We start from the raw sequence: 14140 nt of genomic DNA, 5'->3' as shown, positions 1-14140 counted from the left end.
AACGGAAATTTTTACTGGCCCATACTATGGATAGAGAGAAAGACTGTGCAGGTGGTCAGAACAGCACTTCTGCAACACTTTGAAAACAACATACACTAGGCTGTCATCAGGGTGCCAGGCAGACTTAGTTTAAGAAATAGCTAAACCCCTGACATTCTATCAGCCTAATTTAGAATCAATCTCGCTTTTTAGTGATGATAATAAACTTGTACAAACACGCGATTCATTTGTATATTTTAGCATTTTATTTCAGTCCCAGAATGTAAAACCTGACGTTGGAATCAGTTTCATTTTTTTGGTTATTGAAGATATTAAGCACTACAAGAGCATTGAAATTTCGATCTGATTAGGATAAAAATTCCTCAGGATCAAAACACTTCTTTTTTTCCCCCTACAGTTTTTCTAATTGTGAGCTACTTGACATTGCAGAGTTATTCCACAGCATGATAGCAAAATATGTGAAGTATTTTACTGTTAGAAATTATCAACTCGTTCTATTTGTTTTTCATGTGTTTGAGGTTATTAAGAGAATAAAAAATTATAACTCATGTGCATAAGTTAAAAGGGTTAGTTCAACTACAGCTGGTAGGCTAAACCACTAAGCAATATTTTGTACAGCAATATAATTTTTCTACTGAACATACATAAAAGAAATCATGAATATATAACTGATTTAAAAGCAGACTGAGGGGGTAATATTCCTTGAAAAATAGGGGAGCCATGAAAAAGGTGAATGTGGAATAGTTGATTTTCAGAAAGACTGGATTATTCTAACCACTGGAAACCAGATAAAGTAGATCAGAGGGATTGCTACCAAACATACTCATCAGAGACCTTTGCTTTATGGGAGATGAACTGCCCTGGCTCACTGTTCCTGAGGAATTGTATTTCTTATGGCTGTAAATCAAATTCCGAAGAAAGAGGATGATATTTTCTAAGCAATAGCTGAGGACAACAGTATCTTTCTTGTCAGTGGAAGGTTTCTGAATTTAGACTTCAATTAGTATTCCAAAATGAAAATGCACATATCTTATACCAATACCAATTGGTATATACTGGTGACAGTGTTCATACAAGCAATATATTAATTTTGAAATGGTGGCATATTATCCTATATTTGCTCAAAAATATGTATATGGTTGTCTTCAGAGGTCCTAACTTCTGTCCTTCCTTGCTGCTTTCTTAATGACCTTAATTGAACAGTAATATCAAGTATTTGATGTTCAATGAAGACCATGACATTTTTCCAGTTAAAGGGAAGATATATATGCCTATGGCATATGACATCCACTCATTTTAACATGAAATGTACTCCTTAAAAAGGCCTGTTACAGACTCCTGAATGATAACAATGCCAACGAAAGGGAAGCACATATACACACTATTGTTCTCCAGAAAGCAGCATCAATTACCCTTGCTGAGTTCTACAGACAGTGCTAAGACCTGATACAACAGTAATTTTATTAATCTGCTCGATTTCTGGTATTTATTTGACATCAAATGTATCCTGCTAGCTTTAAGATCAGGGATATTTGTCATTGATATTTGTCAGGGATATTGAAGTCATTGGAACAAGGGCAGCTCTACTCATGCAGGGACTCATGGCTTGGTGAAAGAGTATGACCTGCCCTATTCTTGAGACACAGTTCAGTCCTGCAATGCTTCTACGGAAAGGTAAGTAAACAGAGAGGACCCTATAACTTCCCCCATTGTTACAAGTGGTAAAATAGAACAGGGGGCATGAGGAGTCCTTCTAAGTTGTTAGTTCTAGCTGCATAACATAAATGTATGAAACATAAAACATTAATCTATAACTCCTTCACGCCACATATCCTAATAAAGAGCTCTGTTACATGGAGATAGAGTTAGAGACTGTATCTGAGCCAGGGAACAACCAAACCTGTAATTTTTGAGGGTTTGGTATCAAACACAAGCTGTTGCATCTTAGCCAGTTTCTGTGTGTTAGTTGAGCCAATGGCTTATCCATGGTGCTGGTTGGTGTACTGGCTGGTAGAAGAGAGAACATTTTAACTATAATCTCTGTGAGAGACACTTGATTTATGGTGATATCTGTCATGATGCTACCAGCAATTTATTCAACAGTGAAGATGAACAAATGCGAACTTTCCCAAACTTCTGAAACCATGAAGCATTATAAACTGAGAAACAGATTGATAAGGTAGAATTGTAACACCAAAAAATTGGCTGAGAGATTTGTGAAAAAGCATGATCATTCGAAGTTTAAATGAAACAAGATAGAAAAAACAGCCATAAACATTTTATTTCTGCTTGGAAAAAACTGATGTTTCAATAGCTTGTGGTATCATGCTGTGTATTATTATGTTGCTATAAAGGCAGGCGTATGTGCAATTAAAATATGAATGTTGTTTTATTAATTCACAATAGCATATAACTAACATAAATCTTGACCCCACTGAACATAATGGAATTTTTCACCCAGGTCAGAATTTTAGTCCATAAAAAATTGCCTTTTTAGGGCATAATCCCCATGTACATTGAAGCCAATGAAAGCTTTTCCACTGACCGTATCTGCCCTTTCATTAGGGCAGTAGTTCCCTTACAAAAGACAGCTATAGTCTTGCAGACCTTCTTCACCATTATACTTGTTATGGTCACATTCCTGAAACTGCTTTAGTCTTCTTTTATCTGAGATAGATTTAACAAGGCCTGTTTTTCAAAGTTTCTAATGGGCTGCTATGATCTGAAGCCATCAACAGCCCTCTTGATTTTTTTTCTCTGCAATTTTGCGCAACATTTTCTTCTTTGCTTGTTTTCCTCTTTGATGTCTTTGAATACACTGGATGAGACGGCAGGATGTAGTGGTCTTACCTTTTCCTTATTTTTTTGTGATATGTTGTCAGTGAATAGGCAGAGTAGCAGTTTTATTTGTGTTTATTTTTACCCTTAAATCTACCATTGCAATTTGGATTTCTTCTTGTTTTAATAATTAAAATTTATTTCATCTCTGGTAGAAATTAACCAAGATGTTTAGTTGCATTCTGCAGTCCCCCATCAAACACACCCTTTACATTCTGCTGCTTTCCCAGGTCCTGCTTCTGTTTTCCACTAGTGCTTTCTAACCATTACTTAAGTTTCCAGCTCCTCCTTAAAATATTGCATAATACTACTTCTTTTGGTTTGTTTGTTTTTTTCCATTGTGATGTCAAGCAGTTATTTCCTGTGCTGTACTGGCAAATATCCTGTGCAGTCTATTTTGAGGAACTGTGGTTCTGCTGGGTTTTGCCTTCTACAGCTAGTTTGCAAATTTTAACTCTAATTTTAATTTTTACTAGACCAGGAGAATTTTCTCTTCCTAGTTTGGTTTGAACTTGATTTTTTAGGATCAAAAAGTTGCTATGAAGTGTTTTGGGGTTTTAGGATATCTTTCTCTTGGTTTCTAGACATTGTTTTCTAAATGCTAGAAAATTGAACATGTCTGTGGGCAAAGACATGAACCACTTCAGCTTCTGCAGGACTTATAGTGGGCAGGTGTACTTCCTCGGTTATTCCCAAGACTAATTTAAGCTTGAAGATCTTTCATACCGAGCATGAGTTTCAACATGAAAAGACAAATGCAAAGTCCTATATCTGGGATGTACTGATTCCTTGCAATGTTACCGGCTCAGAACTGATTGGCTGCGTTGCTGCTTTGTGGAAAGAGATGAAGGGGTCCTGGTGGACAGTATGCTAAGCATGAATGAGCTGGACTATACTACAAAGTGTGTAGCCAGTAGAGCACAGAAAGTCATTATCCCTCTTTACACTTTAGATTGCATCTGGAATCTAATTTTAGGCTCCTACCATAGGAAGTGTAGTGATAAACTTCAGAAAGGTCAGTAGAGGTCTGTCAAGACACCTGGGGCCTGGTGTACTTGCCCTGTGAGGAAAGGCTGTGGAATCAGGTTTGTTCAGTCTGAAGAAGAGGTGATTTCAACAGAACCCAGCACCACACCTGCAAGGAGGCTACTGCAAAAATGGCGCCATGAGCTGCACAATCAAAACAGGGAAATTCCGAGTGGATAGAATCAAAAAGCCACTGTGATGATAACTAAACTCCCATTAAGATATTGCAACAGGAAACTCAGAGAATTTGTGGAGTCTGACCTTAGAGTTTTTCAACATCAGTGAGAAAAAGTGATAAAAAATTTGCTTTGAATCAGCATTGATCCCCTTTTGAGCACTAGGTGGGACTAGATAATATCCCAGAGTTCCTTCCAACCTAAATGATTGTATGAATATCTTGTTCCTATAAACAAAGAGAACAACTACACATAAGAGATGTAACCAGCCTCGACTACTGAAAAAAAATTAGCCTATCAAGAATAATTATGCTATAGCCATACAGCCAAGTTTGGAACCCCAATGTGTTGGATGTTCACAGTGCGAGAAAGTCCCTGTGTTTGCAAAGTTTGCAATCCATTCAGCTAAACTGGACATAGAGAGCAGGAACACAGTAAGGTGAAGCAATCCTGTCTCCAGGGTCTCTTGATTCTTAGTCCAGTGCTTATAGACTGGACCACACTGCATTCATACTGTCTGCATAGATCTCCAATTTTTCTGAAGATGAATGTTTCATAAAGCATATTCCATTTCAGAGAGAAGTGGTCATTCAGAAGATTAAGGTCTTTTTCAAATGGGATGTTCATCTATGCCAGGTGATATGTTAAGTCTGAGTCATAAATATCTTTTATTTCCTTGGTCAGAAACTGCAGTGGAAGTGCAACTTGTCATTTTTGACTTCCAGCTTCAAGAGCACCAACTAAGTTTTTGAATTTGTTCCTTCATTTCTCAGCAACTGACTTATTATCCTGGATATTAAATGATCCAAATGTAAATGATGCCAACTTAATTTGTTTATCTTTTTGGATAGTTGAATTTATTTTTTTCTGCAGAAATGCTTCTAACCTGACCTTCTTATGCTGAATGCACTTTCCCTTCTAGAAAATTCAGGGACTATTTGAAAGCTTTACAGAGCTTGATACTGCTGTTGGCTGCCATATGTTATCATAGAAACTGTCCTTGTTCTCCTGCTTTCTGGTTGCAGTTGCTCTCGTCTCTTCCTTTGCAGATCAAGCAAGATAATTTAGGACTGAACACTTTATACTGTCTTCCATTGGAGTCATATGGTTTTGTAAAACCTAATTAAATGTGGCTGCATTTGGGCTGCTGCCCCTTTATTAGGAAATGCTAGTAGGACACAGTGCAGGGGGAGCACAGTTATTCAAGTCTGTGACTCTGAATTTAAGAAGCGGTTTGCAGATAGTCTTCTACATTAAGAAAAACACCAAAGTCAATCATAAACACAGTCAGTCACTGAAACTTCCAAAGAATTATCTGGCTTCACTGCAGGCACAGATAAATTAGAGATTATGGGCATAAGTCTTTTTTCGCACCAGGGTAAATTGTGAGCCCTATCACTGAAGTCAACAGATCTCAACAAGAAAAGAATTAGGCCCTATGGCTTTTAATAAGAGGAATACAAAGAGCTTAATTACAAGGAATCAAACTGAACCTCTCTTCCCCCATACACAGACGTTGCATACGCTCTCTGGTAAAGTTTGTCTCTCGTAACATTTTTGTACTTCTGTTATCCTTATGTTAATCAGATACTACCTGTGTGCAAATATCAGGGACTTAGATGCTGTAAGGATGAGGGCCATTTAGATGTTAACATATAGGGTGGTTAAATCACTAGTAGAGCTGTAGCTCATTTCTGTATTGAAAACCATGGTGAAATCCCAATTTTGCTGCAGTTTTTGTCCTCCATGTTATGACTCAGAAAGAAAACTTCAGAGGAGGAGTTCATTTTCTGTGCCAGGGAGGAAGTTTCTCACCTAAGCAATACTTCTCTGAAGGATTAAAATAATGTACAGCACATGTAAATTAACAGCTGCTAGAAACTCTGTTAATACAAATATAATGCTTTATTTCCACATACATAAAAGATAATATACGCCTATAAAAAGACTTGAAAATAAATAATATAAAAAGTTATATTTGAGCCATCCTCTGTGAAAACCTGTGACAAAAAAAGCAGGTGCAAGATGAAGACTCCAGTTGGGGAATATAAATAATAGTTCAGGAACAATCAAGTGTTGTACCAGATTATTTTGACAAAAATGGAAGTACTTACAGTCTAAGTGACTATGTCTGATGCCTTCCACATCTTCAGCGTGAATGAAATGGTAACATCTCTTTCCTACAATATCTACAGGGGTCAGATCCATGTAATCACTAATCCTAAAAAGGAAGAAGAATACACAGCCTGTAACTCAAAAAGGAAAGAACAAAAGAACTGTCAAATGACTCAGAAAGTGAAATCTGTTAAAAAGTTTTTTCCCCATTATAGTCATTTGAAGGGAATATCTGTACAAATGAGACACAGCCTAAAAGGGAAAGGGGGAAAAGAAAGTTTGTTTGTTTGTTTTTTTTTTTTTTTTTTTTTTTTTTTAAGAAACCTGGAAATTATTTTATGCATTTAAATAAGTGGAAAATTAAATTCTAGTACATATTGTCCCAGTAGCATTATACCAAGACAATATAATTCCATGAAATTATAAAGCATTAGCAACAATCCAAAATCCTCATTAAAAGACTAAGATGATTCAAGGTTACATAATAAAGTAGAAACATGTTATGTTTATACCAAATGATTAGAGACACATTTCATTTCAACAGATTGGTCTTCTATGGGGTATATTCATGAAAAAGCTCTTCAACCATTTCTTGGCACGAAGTCCAAACTGATTTTTCAAGGGATATAATTTAAATGCTGAGACACACAGATGCCTCAGGGTGTTATCTTTTTTAGTCTAATTCATTTGGGAGCTCAGCTTTCACTCTGGGCCCTTTCAACTGGGACTTTGTTGTTTATTGCACATAGAAACTTCAAAATCTATTCTGTGGACCTTTGTGTGCGAGTGTGTGTGTGTTTGTGTCAGTGTGGGTGTGTAAACTTATATCATGGACTGTCAAGGTGTCAATGTCCTTAAATGTAATACAGAGATTATAAAGAAAATTGGAAAATGTTTTGCTCACACAAGCATTTAAAAGCATGGCTGTTTTTTAGACATAGAATCATTTTTTTAGGGTTTGAAATAATCTCCAATGACTGGGGTCGAGCCAACTTTTCAACTTTGAGATATAATTGTCATTCATTTAAGGGAGCTGTAAAAACCACTCAACATCTTGCTACAACAAGATAGCTACTGGAGTGTGATACTGGGGGATGCCTAAAGCAAAAAATGAACTGTGTGGGTCTGAGGGGTTGGCAGCAGGCAGAGAGGGTGAACACAGCCACTGATGCTCTCCTTAGCAGAGCTGTTTGTCTGGGTTTTTGAAGCAGGGGGAATGTACAGACTATAAAGAGTGAAGGACAATACCAGAACAGCTCTGGTGATTTGAAAATAACCCCAAAACAACAAACATGAAAAAATTCACAGGTCATGCAGGTGGACTCAAATTTGCTTGTAAATCTGTCAAATCAGATTTAGCACAAAACACAAGAGTCTTCTCTCCCTTTCATGACAGAGCATGTTGAAGGATGTGCACCTTCAAACAACTGCCTAGTAGTTATAGCACTTAACCAAATATGGGGTAGCCATCTGGGGATATCTGTCTAACGATTATCACAACTACAGTTGGAAAGCACTTCTTCTACCTTCTCTTGGAGGACACAATTCACCAGGATGAAGACAAATCTGAAACTGTGGCAGTGGGACTCCCTGTCTCTCCTGCTGAGTTCCTCCACTTTAGTTGCACAGTGAATTATTTCCTGGGAAGAAAAAGGACCTGGGATCTCTGCCCAGTGATAAGAAACCCCTCCAGAAGGGAGCCTGAGATTTAAATGTTCCTGTTCCCTCTATATTATCTTTTTATACTAAACTAAGTGTATAAAGAGTCCATGATGCAGGCACCAGAACTCAGGTCTCTCATGTCTACACTCACCTCACTGGCACACTTTGCTGTCTCTTCTCTGGCCCAAGAACTGAGTGTTTTCTAGTTGGAGGTGGCTCTGCTTCAAGATACTGGAAAAGGCTCTCCAGGGAAGTGATCACTGCACCGAGCCCGTCTGAGTTCAAGAACCATTTGTGCTCTCAGGCACATGGTGTGATTCTTAGGGTGTCCTGCATAGAGCCAGAAGGTGGACTCGATGATCCCGATGGGTCCCTTCCAACTCAGCATATTCTATGATAAGATCAGGGAGAGAAAATCTCACCCTGCCAGCCTAGTAGAAAGAGGCAATCTCCAGGCGGGTCACTGCACTGTGGTGTTCCCAGACTGTGAGCTCACAGGACTAACATGAAAGATGATCATTCTGCTTCCCCTCTGGTGAATTTGACTTAGCTGGATTTTATTTCTCTGCAGTAGCCTGTTCATGTAAAGTCTTCACAGACAAAAATTAGCAAACATGGCAAGGCAACTGTGAAAGCAGACTCACAGTCCCTTAAGTTGCACCAGGGGAGGTTTAGATTAGATACTAGGAAAAGTATTTCCACCACTAGAGTTATCAAGCATTGGAATGAATGGGCTTCCCAGGGAAATGTTTGAGTCACTGGCCCTGGAGGTATTTAAAATGTGTAGATGTGGCACTTAGGGACATGGTTTAGTGGTGAACCTGGCAGTGCTTGATTTACATTTGGACTTGAGGATCTCAGAGGTCTTTTCCAACCTGAACTGGTCCATGATTCTATAATTTTATAGAAAAGATGTTTCAAACAGACATATGAAGGACAGAGGATTTTTTTTTTTTTAATGAAAAATGTGAAAGAAGGAAGAGAGAAAATATCCATATGTAAGTGATGTTCAATGGTAAGCAATGACATCAAAAACAGAAGCAAAAGAAATTACATCAAATAGAACACTTATGCTTATATGAAAGGTACTAAAGATGGAAAAGAAATAATTTACATGGAGAAAGTAAAATATATATGGTATATCTTGGAGCACTTGTTAGGAGACAGATCTTGTGGCACCCAAGTCCTGTGACAAAGTAAAGTAATAGGTTGATGAGTAAGAACTTGTCTTTACTGAATACACAGACCGCATCCTGTAACACATAAGCATAGGCTTATGTTTGAGTAGATCAGTGGTTCCACTGACTTACAGGACTGTTAACATGATTTAAATTAAAGGTAGGTATATGGTACAGCGCTTTGCTGAATGAGGAACAAATTGTGCACTCATTTGTAGACTTGTAGACTGTTTCTACAAATCTGAAGGAACTACTGACAACTACTGTGTGGCTAACAAGCCAAACCTCTTCCATGTGATTATTTCCTTTTGGGCAGATATAGCAGATATGGCTATACTGGTCCACATTAACCTGGACTATCAGTCGTCTCCAGATGGTCTCCCATCCTTAGCAGTTGACTCTGAAAACACAGCATTCTGCTTTTAGTTATTTATCACTGTGTGACATGATTTGTTCTCTGCAGGTGCTTTTTGCACTCCATTGACTAATAAAGAAATTTTAGACTATTTTAGACCAAATGGTGAAGCTTAGATGACATGAATCTTACATTTGCAAAAAATACATAAATATGCTGCATTTTAGACAACAAAATTTTGCATCCATATTTTACACTCTCAAAGCAAAATATTAATTGTTAGAAATAGCCAGTGTTCTAGCTAATAGAATTTGTCTCAAAGGGAAGCTAACTGTTGATTAGTTTGTGCACTGAGTCCAGGATTCTAAGGTAGATCTCTTAATTCAGAGAAAAGTAACAAGATGCACCCAAAGACCTGAGTAATGTCATTCCTTCTCACTGCTGTTGCAAGCAGTCAACCACTTGGAAAACTAGGAGTACTATTGATCTCACCCCTGCTGATCCAATGGTCCACTGTGAGCATTCATTTCAGTTAAGTGGCATGGCTTCTGCTCCATACTCCCTGCAGCTGCCAGTAACTCCCCATTGCTCCATAAATAGTGCTTACAGTTTGCCCAGCATGAATCCATTTTTCTCTGTTTTCATCAATGTTGTGCTTGCTTTACTTTGGCACCACAAAGAATTTCCTGGCTGTCTGCAAGTGCCAGGAGTCGAGCCCATATATTCAGGATGGGATACTTATCTCCTTTTCTATAGTCCCAGAAGAGAGATCCCAACTTCCCTGACTCAGAGAATGGCCTTGGCAAACGCCCAGATAATTAATCTGACAGCTGCAATCAGCTGTTCAGTTAATTCCTTCCCATCTTCTTTTTTTTTTTCTATTCTCCCAATTTTTAGAGTCATATTCAGCTTTGTACCTGCTATGAAATCCAAGTCCTGTCAGTCTTACTCCATTTTCCATGACTGGAAATCCCACTGCCTCAATGAGCTCATATTCACCTCCCAGCACTGGCAGAAGTGTTTTTAGTATTTGAAATTATTTTTATAAACTAATGTTAACAGTGACATCAGGGGCCTAAAATGGAACTATTGCAACAAAATATTTGAATTTATCCCTTTTTGTAAAAGTTTATATCAATGTGCTAACCTGATCAAAGGTATCCCATTGTGATTGAGCAATTATGATTGCTCATATCAGAAAGCTTCCACTCAACTTATAATATGCATGATTGCTGTAATAATCTTGTTTGTTCCACTGATAAGTCCCCTTGACAAAATTTATTTTGGCTAGATTACCTTCCTACTTGCTTTCCAGCCTTTCTGCCCTACCTCTGATTTCCATCAATAGACCCAAACTTTTTTACTGCTTATCTCTTCTTTCTCACATATCTTCACTTCTGCTCTAAATACCCATTCCCTGGATTTTATTTTTATTTTTCAGGGCCATGAGGCCTTAATGGTCTTGACCAGTCTCCCTACTCTGCCCACCCAGACTGTCAGCCCCCTGGGGCTTCTGCCCCCCCCATTCCCCCTCCCTCCCCAGCCCAGACTCCCATGTCACTCCCAGGGCTGTCAGCCTCTGCCAGTCTCCAGCTGCCCACAGCCCTGCCTGTTCATGTGTCCTACTGACCGGATCCCAGCCCATGCCACTGCCTGTCCCCAGGGAGGTGCCCAATGCCTGGGGCTGGGGCTGTCCCTGTGCCCCCTCTCAGCTGCCCTGCTCCCCTCTGAGATGGTGGGATGGGCTCTAGCTGCCAGGTCCTGCCCTGACAGACCACCATGGGGAGCTCCTGATACTACCAGCATTCAATCCCCAGGGAGCAGACAGATGAATTTAAATCCTATCTTTCACCTTCTGAGAGCACTTGTCGCTTTCACGTTGAACGTGGCCCCCCCTCAACCAACTCTTCATCACCTGTTTCCATTTCACTGCTGTCTTTCCCAGTATGCCCTTAACCAATTTTATTCTACAGTTTTCCCACCTCTAACTGCAACAGATCCCACCTCTCTAGCCTACTATCTAGGCCATCTGTGCTTCTGTTCCATTAAACACTGAGCATGATGTGCTGTAATCTGCAAATTAGTTCAAAAATGGAAAACTTTTAAACTTCAGACAGAAAAACTTGTGGAGGGGAGGATGGGGGGAGCATAAGGACAGGCATACAGGTCAGATCAACGTCTGTCTAGTCCCAAATCTTGGCTCTGAGAGGGACAGTGAAAGATTGTAAAAACCAGGAAAAGCTTAGAGAAATCCTTCCTGGTCTATCTTTCCTTATTCCAGCAAGATATCCTGCAAATCATAGTTTTTAATTTATTTTATTCTCTTAGAATGTAATGAAAATGAAGGTGGTGATGATGAGAGTGAATTCAGCGCTCTCATACAGCACTAGAGTGACGTTGCAGGAGTCACAAAGTTCAAAACTTCTTGCCAAGCCCATGGAACAAAGAATAGAGACGACCAAAACAAAGAAAAAAGGAGCTAAAAGCTGTACCTATTTTCACAGTAAATGATATTGAGGTCCATATTCACACGAGTGACAAACATGTGGCAGTCAATCCTGACTTCATTAATTGTAGGAGGTGGCAAAGCATGAGCAACGACAACAAGTCCCATGATTTGGCTGGGTACTGTCCGTCCATGTGATAGTGACACTCTCAGACGTAACCGGCCTGTTATATGAATCACCTGCAAAATAAAAACAATAAAAAAATACCCAGTGAACTCTGAATGCAATTGTGACACCGGTTTCTTTACTTCCTACAGATCACTTGACACAGCCTGAAACTGTACTAAGTAACACCAGTATTTTGGCTGTGTGATTGTTACAGAAAGAAAGTAGAAATTCAACAAGAGAGGGAGTGGGATAAAACCGAAATAAGGAAGTTGGAAATTAATAAAATAATAATTTTATAATATTTGGAAATTGAATATGAGACAGAAAGATAATCAGTTTTGAAGCTTTTTCAGAATGGTTTAATTGAATTGCTGGTCACCTACACCATGGAGACACTGTTCACTGCCTTAAATTTCTTCTTTGTGGTTGGCAATTTGAGAAACAACAGCCTGTAAGTTATCTATGAGCTCAGCCGCAGGATGGTCTTCTTGCATCCACAGCAAAGGTTTTAAAGAGCTGGCAGACATGTAATGACTTACTAGTGCACTATGTATGTATGGACAGCTCTGGAGGTGGTAGTTTCTTTCCATATTCACAAGATAAGACCAGAAGATGCCTGGGAGATCCGACTGTACCCCTAAGAATTTCACCCTCATTCCAAGAACACTGCCTGGAATGGAGTAAATCGAAACTCTGGGAAAAGAATAATCCACCACTTCCAGTCTCACTCCTTCTTTAGTTCTGTGGATAAATAGGTGAGTTGTTTTTTTCCAATAAAAGAATATAAATACAGTATATTGAAATGAAAATGGAAACTGCAGTTCCTGTACTCACGGATAAGAAAGCTGTGGGGACTGGCAGTTGCAGGGTCTCCCAGATTTTCACCCTATTGTTTTACAATATCTGCATTAAGAGAAAGCTCTCAGGAGATGAAGGCCGCTTTCACTATCATCCCATACTCACTACCCAGAGGTCAACAGAGATGCTGGTTGCTACTGGGGCACCCGAGAAGGTGACAGAAATGGGATGTAGTTATAAGTACACTGATACTCATCTCTAACCTGAGACACAAAGATAGCAGACAAACTCTTTGCTTCTGATCTGAGATTGATTGTTAATACAAAGTGAGAGAGAAGAAAATTTTTCATTTACAAGACTTCAAATCACAAAGTGCATCCAAATTTAAACTGCTAGCAGATCTGTGATCTAAGCCTTGAAGTTTGTTTCTCTTTTTTTAACCTCTATCATCAAAATATCTATTTTTACTACTGTTTTACATTTTGATTCTAGCCAGTGGGGTGAATCTGAATGAGAAAAGTGATCAGCTGCTGTGTTTGTCCATTTCAGTTGCAGGTTTCTGACCACCCTTGTTTGAAGTGGTTATGCCTAAATTCACACTTAAGGCACCTTCCCAGGGTAAACTATCCTATGAATATTTGAGAAAGTTCCTAAAGGCAAGGATGCAAAAACACCATTTCGAACTCTAATTTTTCTTAAGACTTCATTAACTAATGAAGAAATAGCTAAAGGAAACAGGATTAACTTCACAGGAGGGGCAGTAATACTATATTTTGCTCCTTCTAGCTAGGCTTGAATATACATCTCCTTTTTTATCATTATCTGTCTCTTTTTATCCTGCAGTTTCAGCTTACTGCAAAACTGAAATCTGTAAATGCTGGGAAAAATGCTGATGGATAACTTGTGAAAATGTGAAAAATTATCTTATAGGGAACATGTTATGCAAAAGTATTGTTCTGTTGTTTTTTCATAAGACTCCTTATGCTAATATGTTTGAAGTTGGCACTATCACTTGAGGGAATTTTTAAGATACATCATATTTATCTCTTCTTTGTATTTTGTTTAAACCTTCATGTCATTTGCAGCTAAATATCAACATGATCTGTTTTTGAACAACTCTCTATTCAGACACCACCTCACTTTTTTTTCTGATCCTTCGTCTGGAATACCTCAGATGTAACATTGCCCTAAGAGGCAATTCCAAATATATTAGATCCACCATATATTAACAGTGTTGGATTTCAAGAGAACTTGCTTCCAGATTCAAATTAGTTAGCTTGTTTTTAGCTTTACCATGGATCCAAACATGTTCTAAATCCCCATTTGGATTCAAATTTTAGGGGTCAGCACCCAAAAAAAAAAAAAAAAAAAAAAAAA

General features: G+C 38.6%; 1 protein-coding gene across 1 annotated transcript in view; it reads right to left on the bottom strand.

Annotated features, from left to right (window-relative positions):
* LOC114060586 (neuronal PAS domain-containing protein 3) overlaps nt 1-14140 on the bottom strand; it is a gene marked incomplete at its 5' end in the record, with an annotated part of 56075 nt that overhangs the window by 19540 nt on the left and 22395 nt on the right. Inside the window, 2 exons of the mRNA XM_027890168.1 lie at nt 6155-6261; nt 11843-12036. Of these exons, the coding sequence (XP_027745969.1) occupies nt 6155-6261; nt 11843-12036 (301 nt within the window). The remainder of the gene's footprint in view (nt 1-6154; nt 6262-11842; nt 12037-14140) is intronic.

This window comes from Empidonax traillii, unplaced genomic scaffold (assembly GCF_003031625.1).
Source record: "Empidonax traillii isolate 1590-97213 ecotype Southwest subspecies unplaced genomic scaffold, ASM303162v1 scaffold278:size663781, whole genome shotgun sequence".
In the NCBI taxonomy this organism is placed as follows: Eukaryota; Metazoa; Chordata; class Aves; order Passeriformes; family Tyrannidae; genus Empidonax; species Empidonax traillii.
This window is presented reverse-complemented; position numbering and strand designations above follow the sequence as displayed.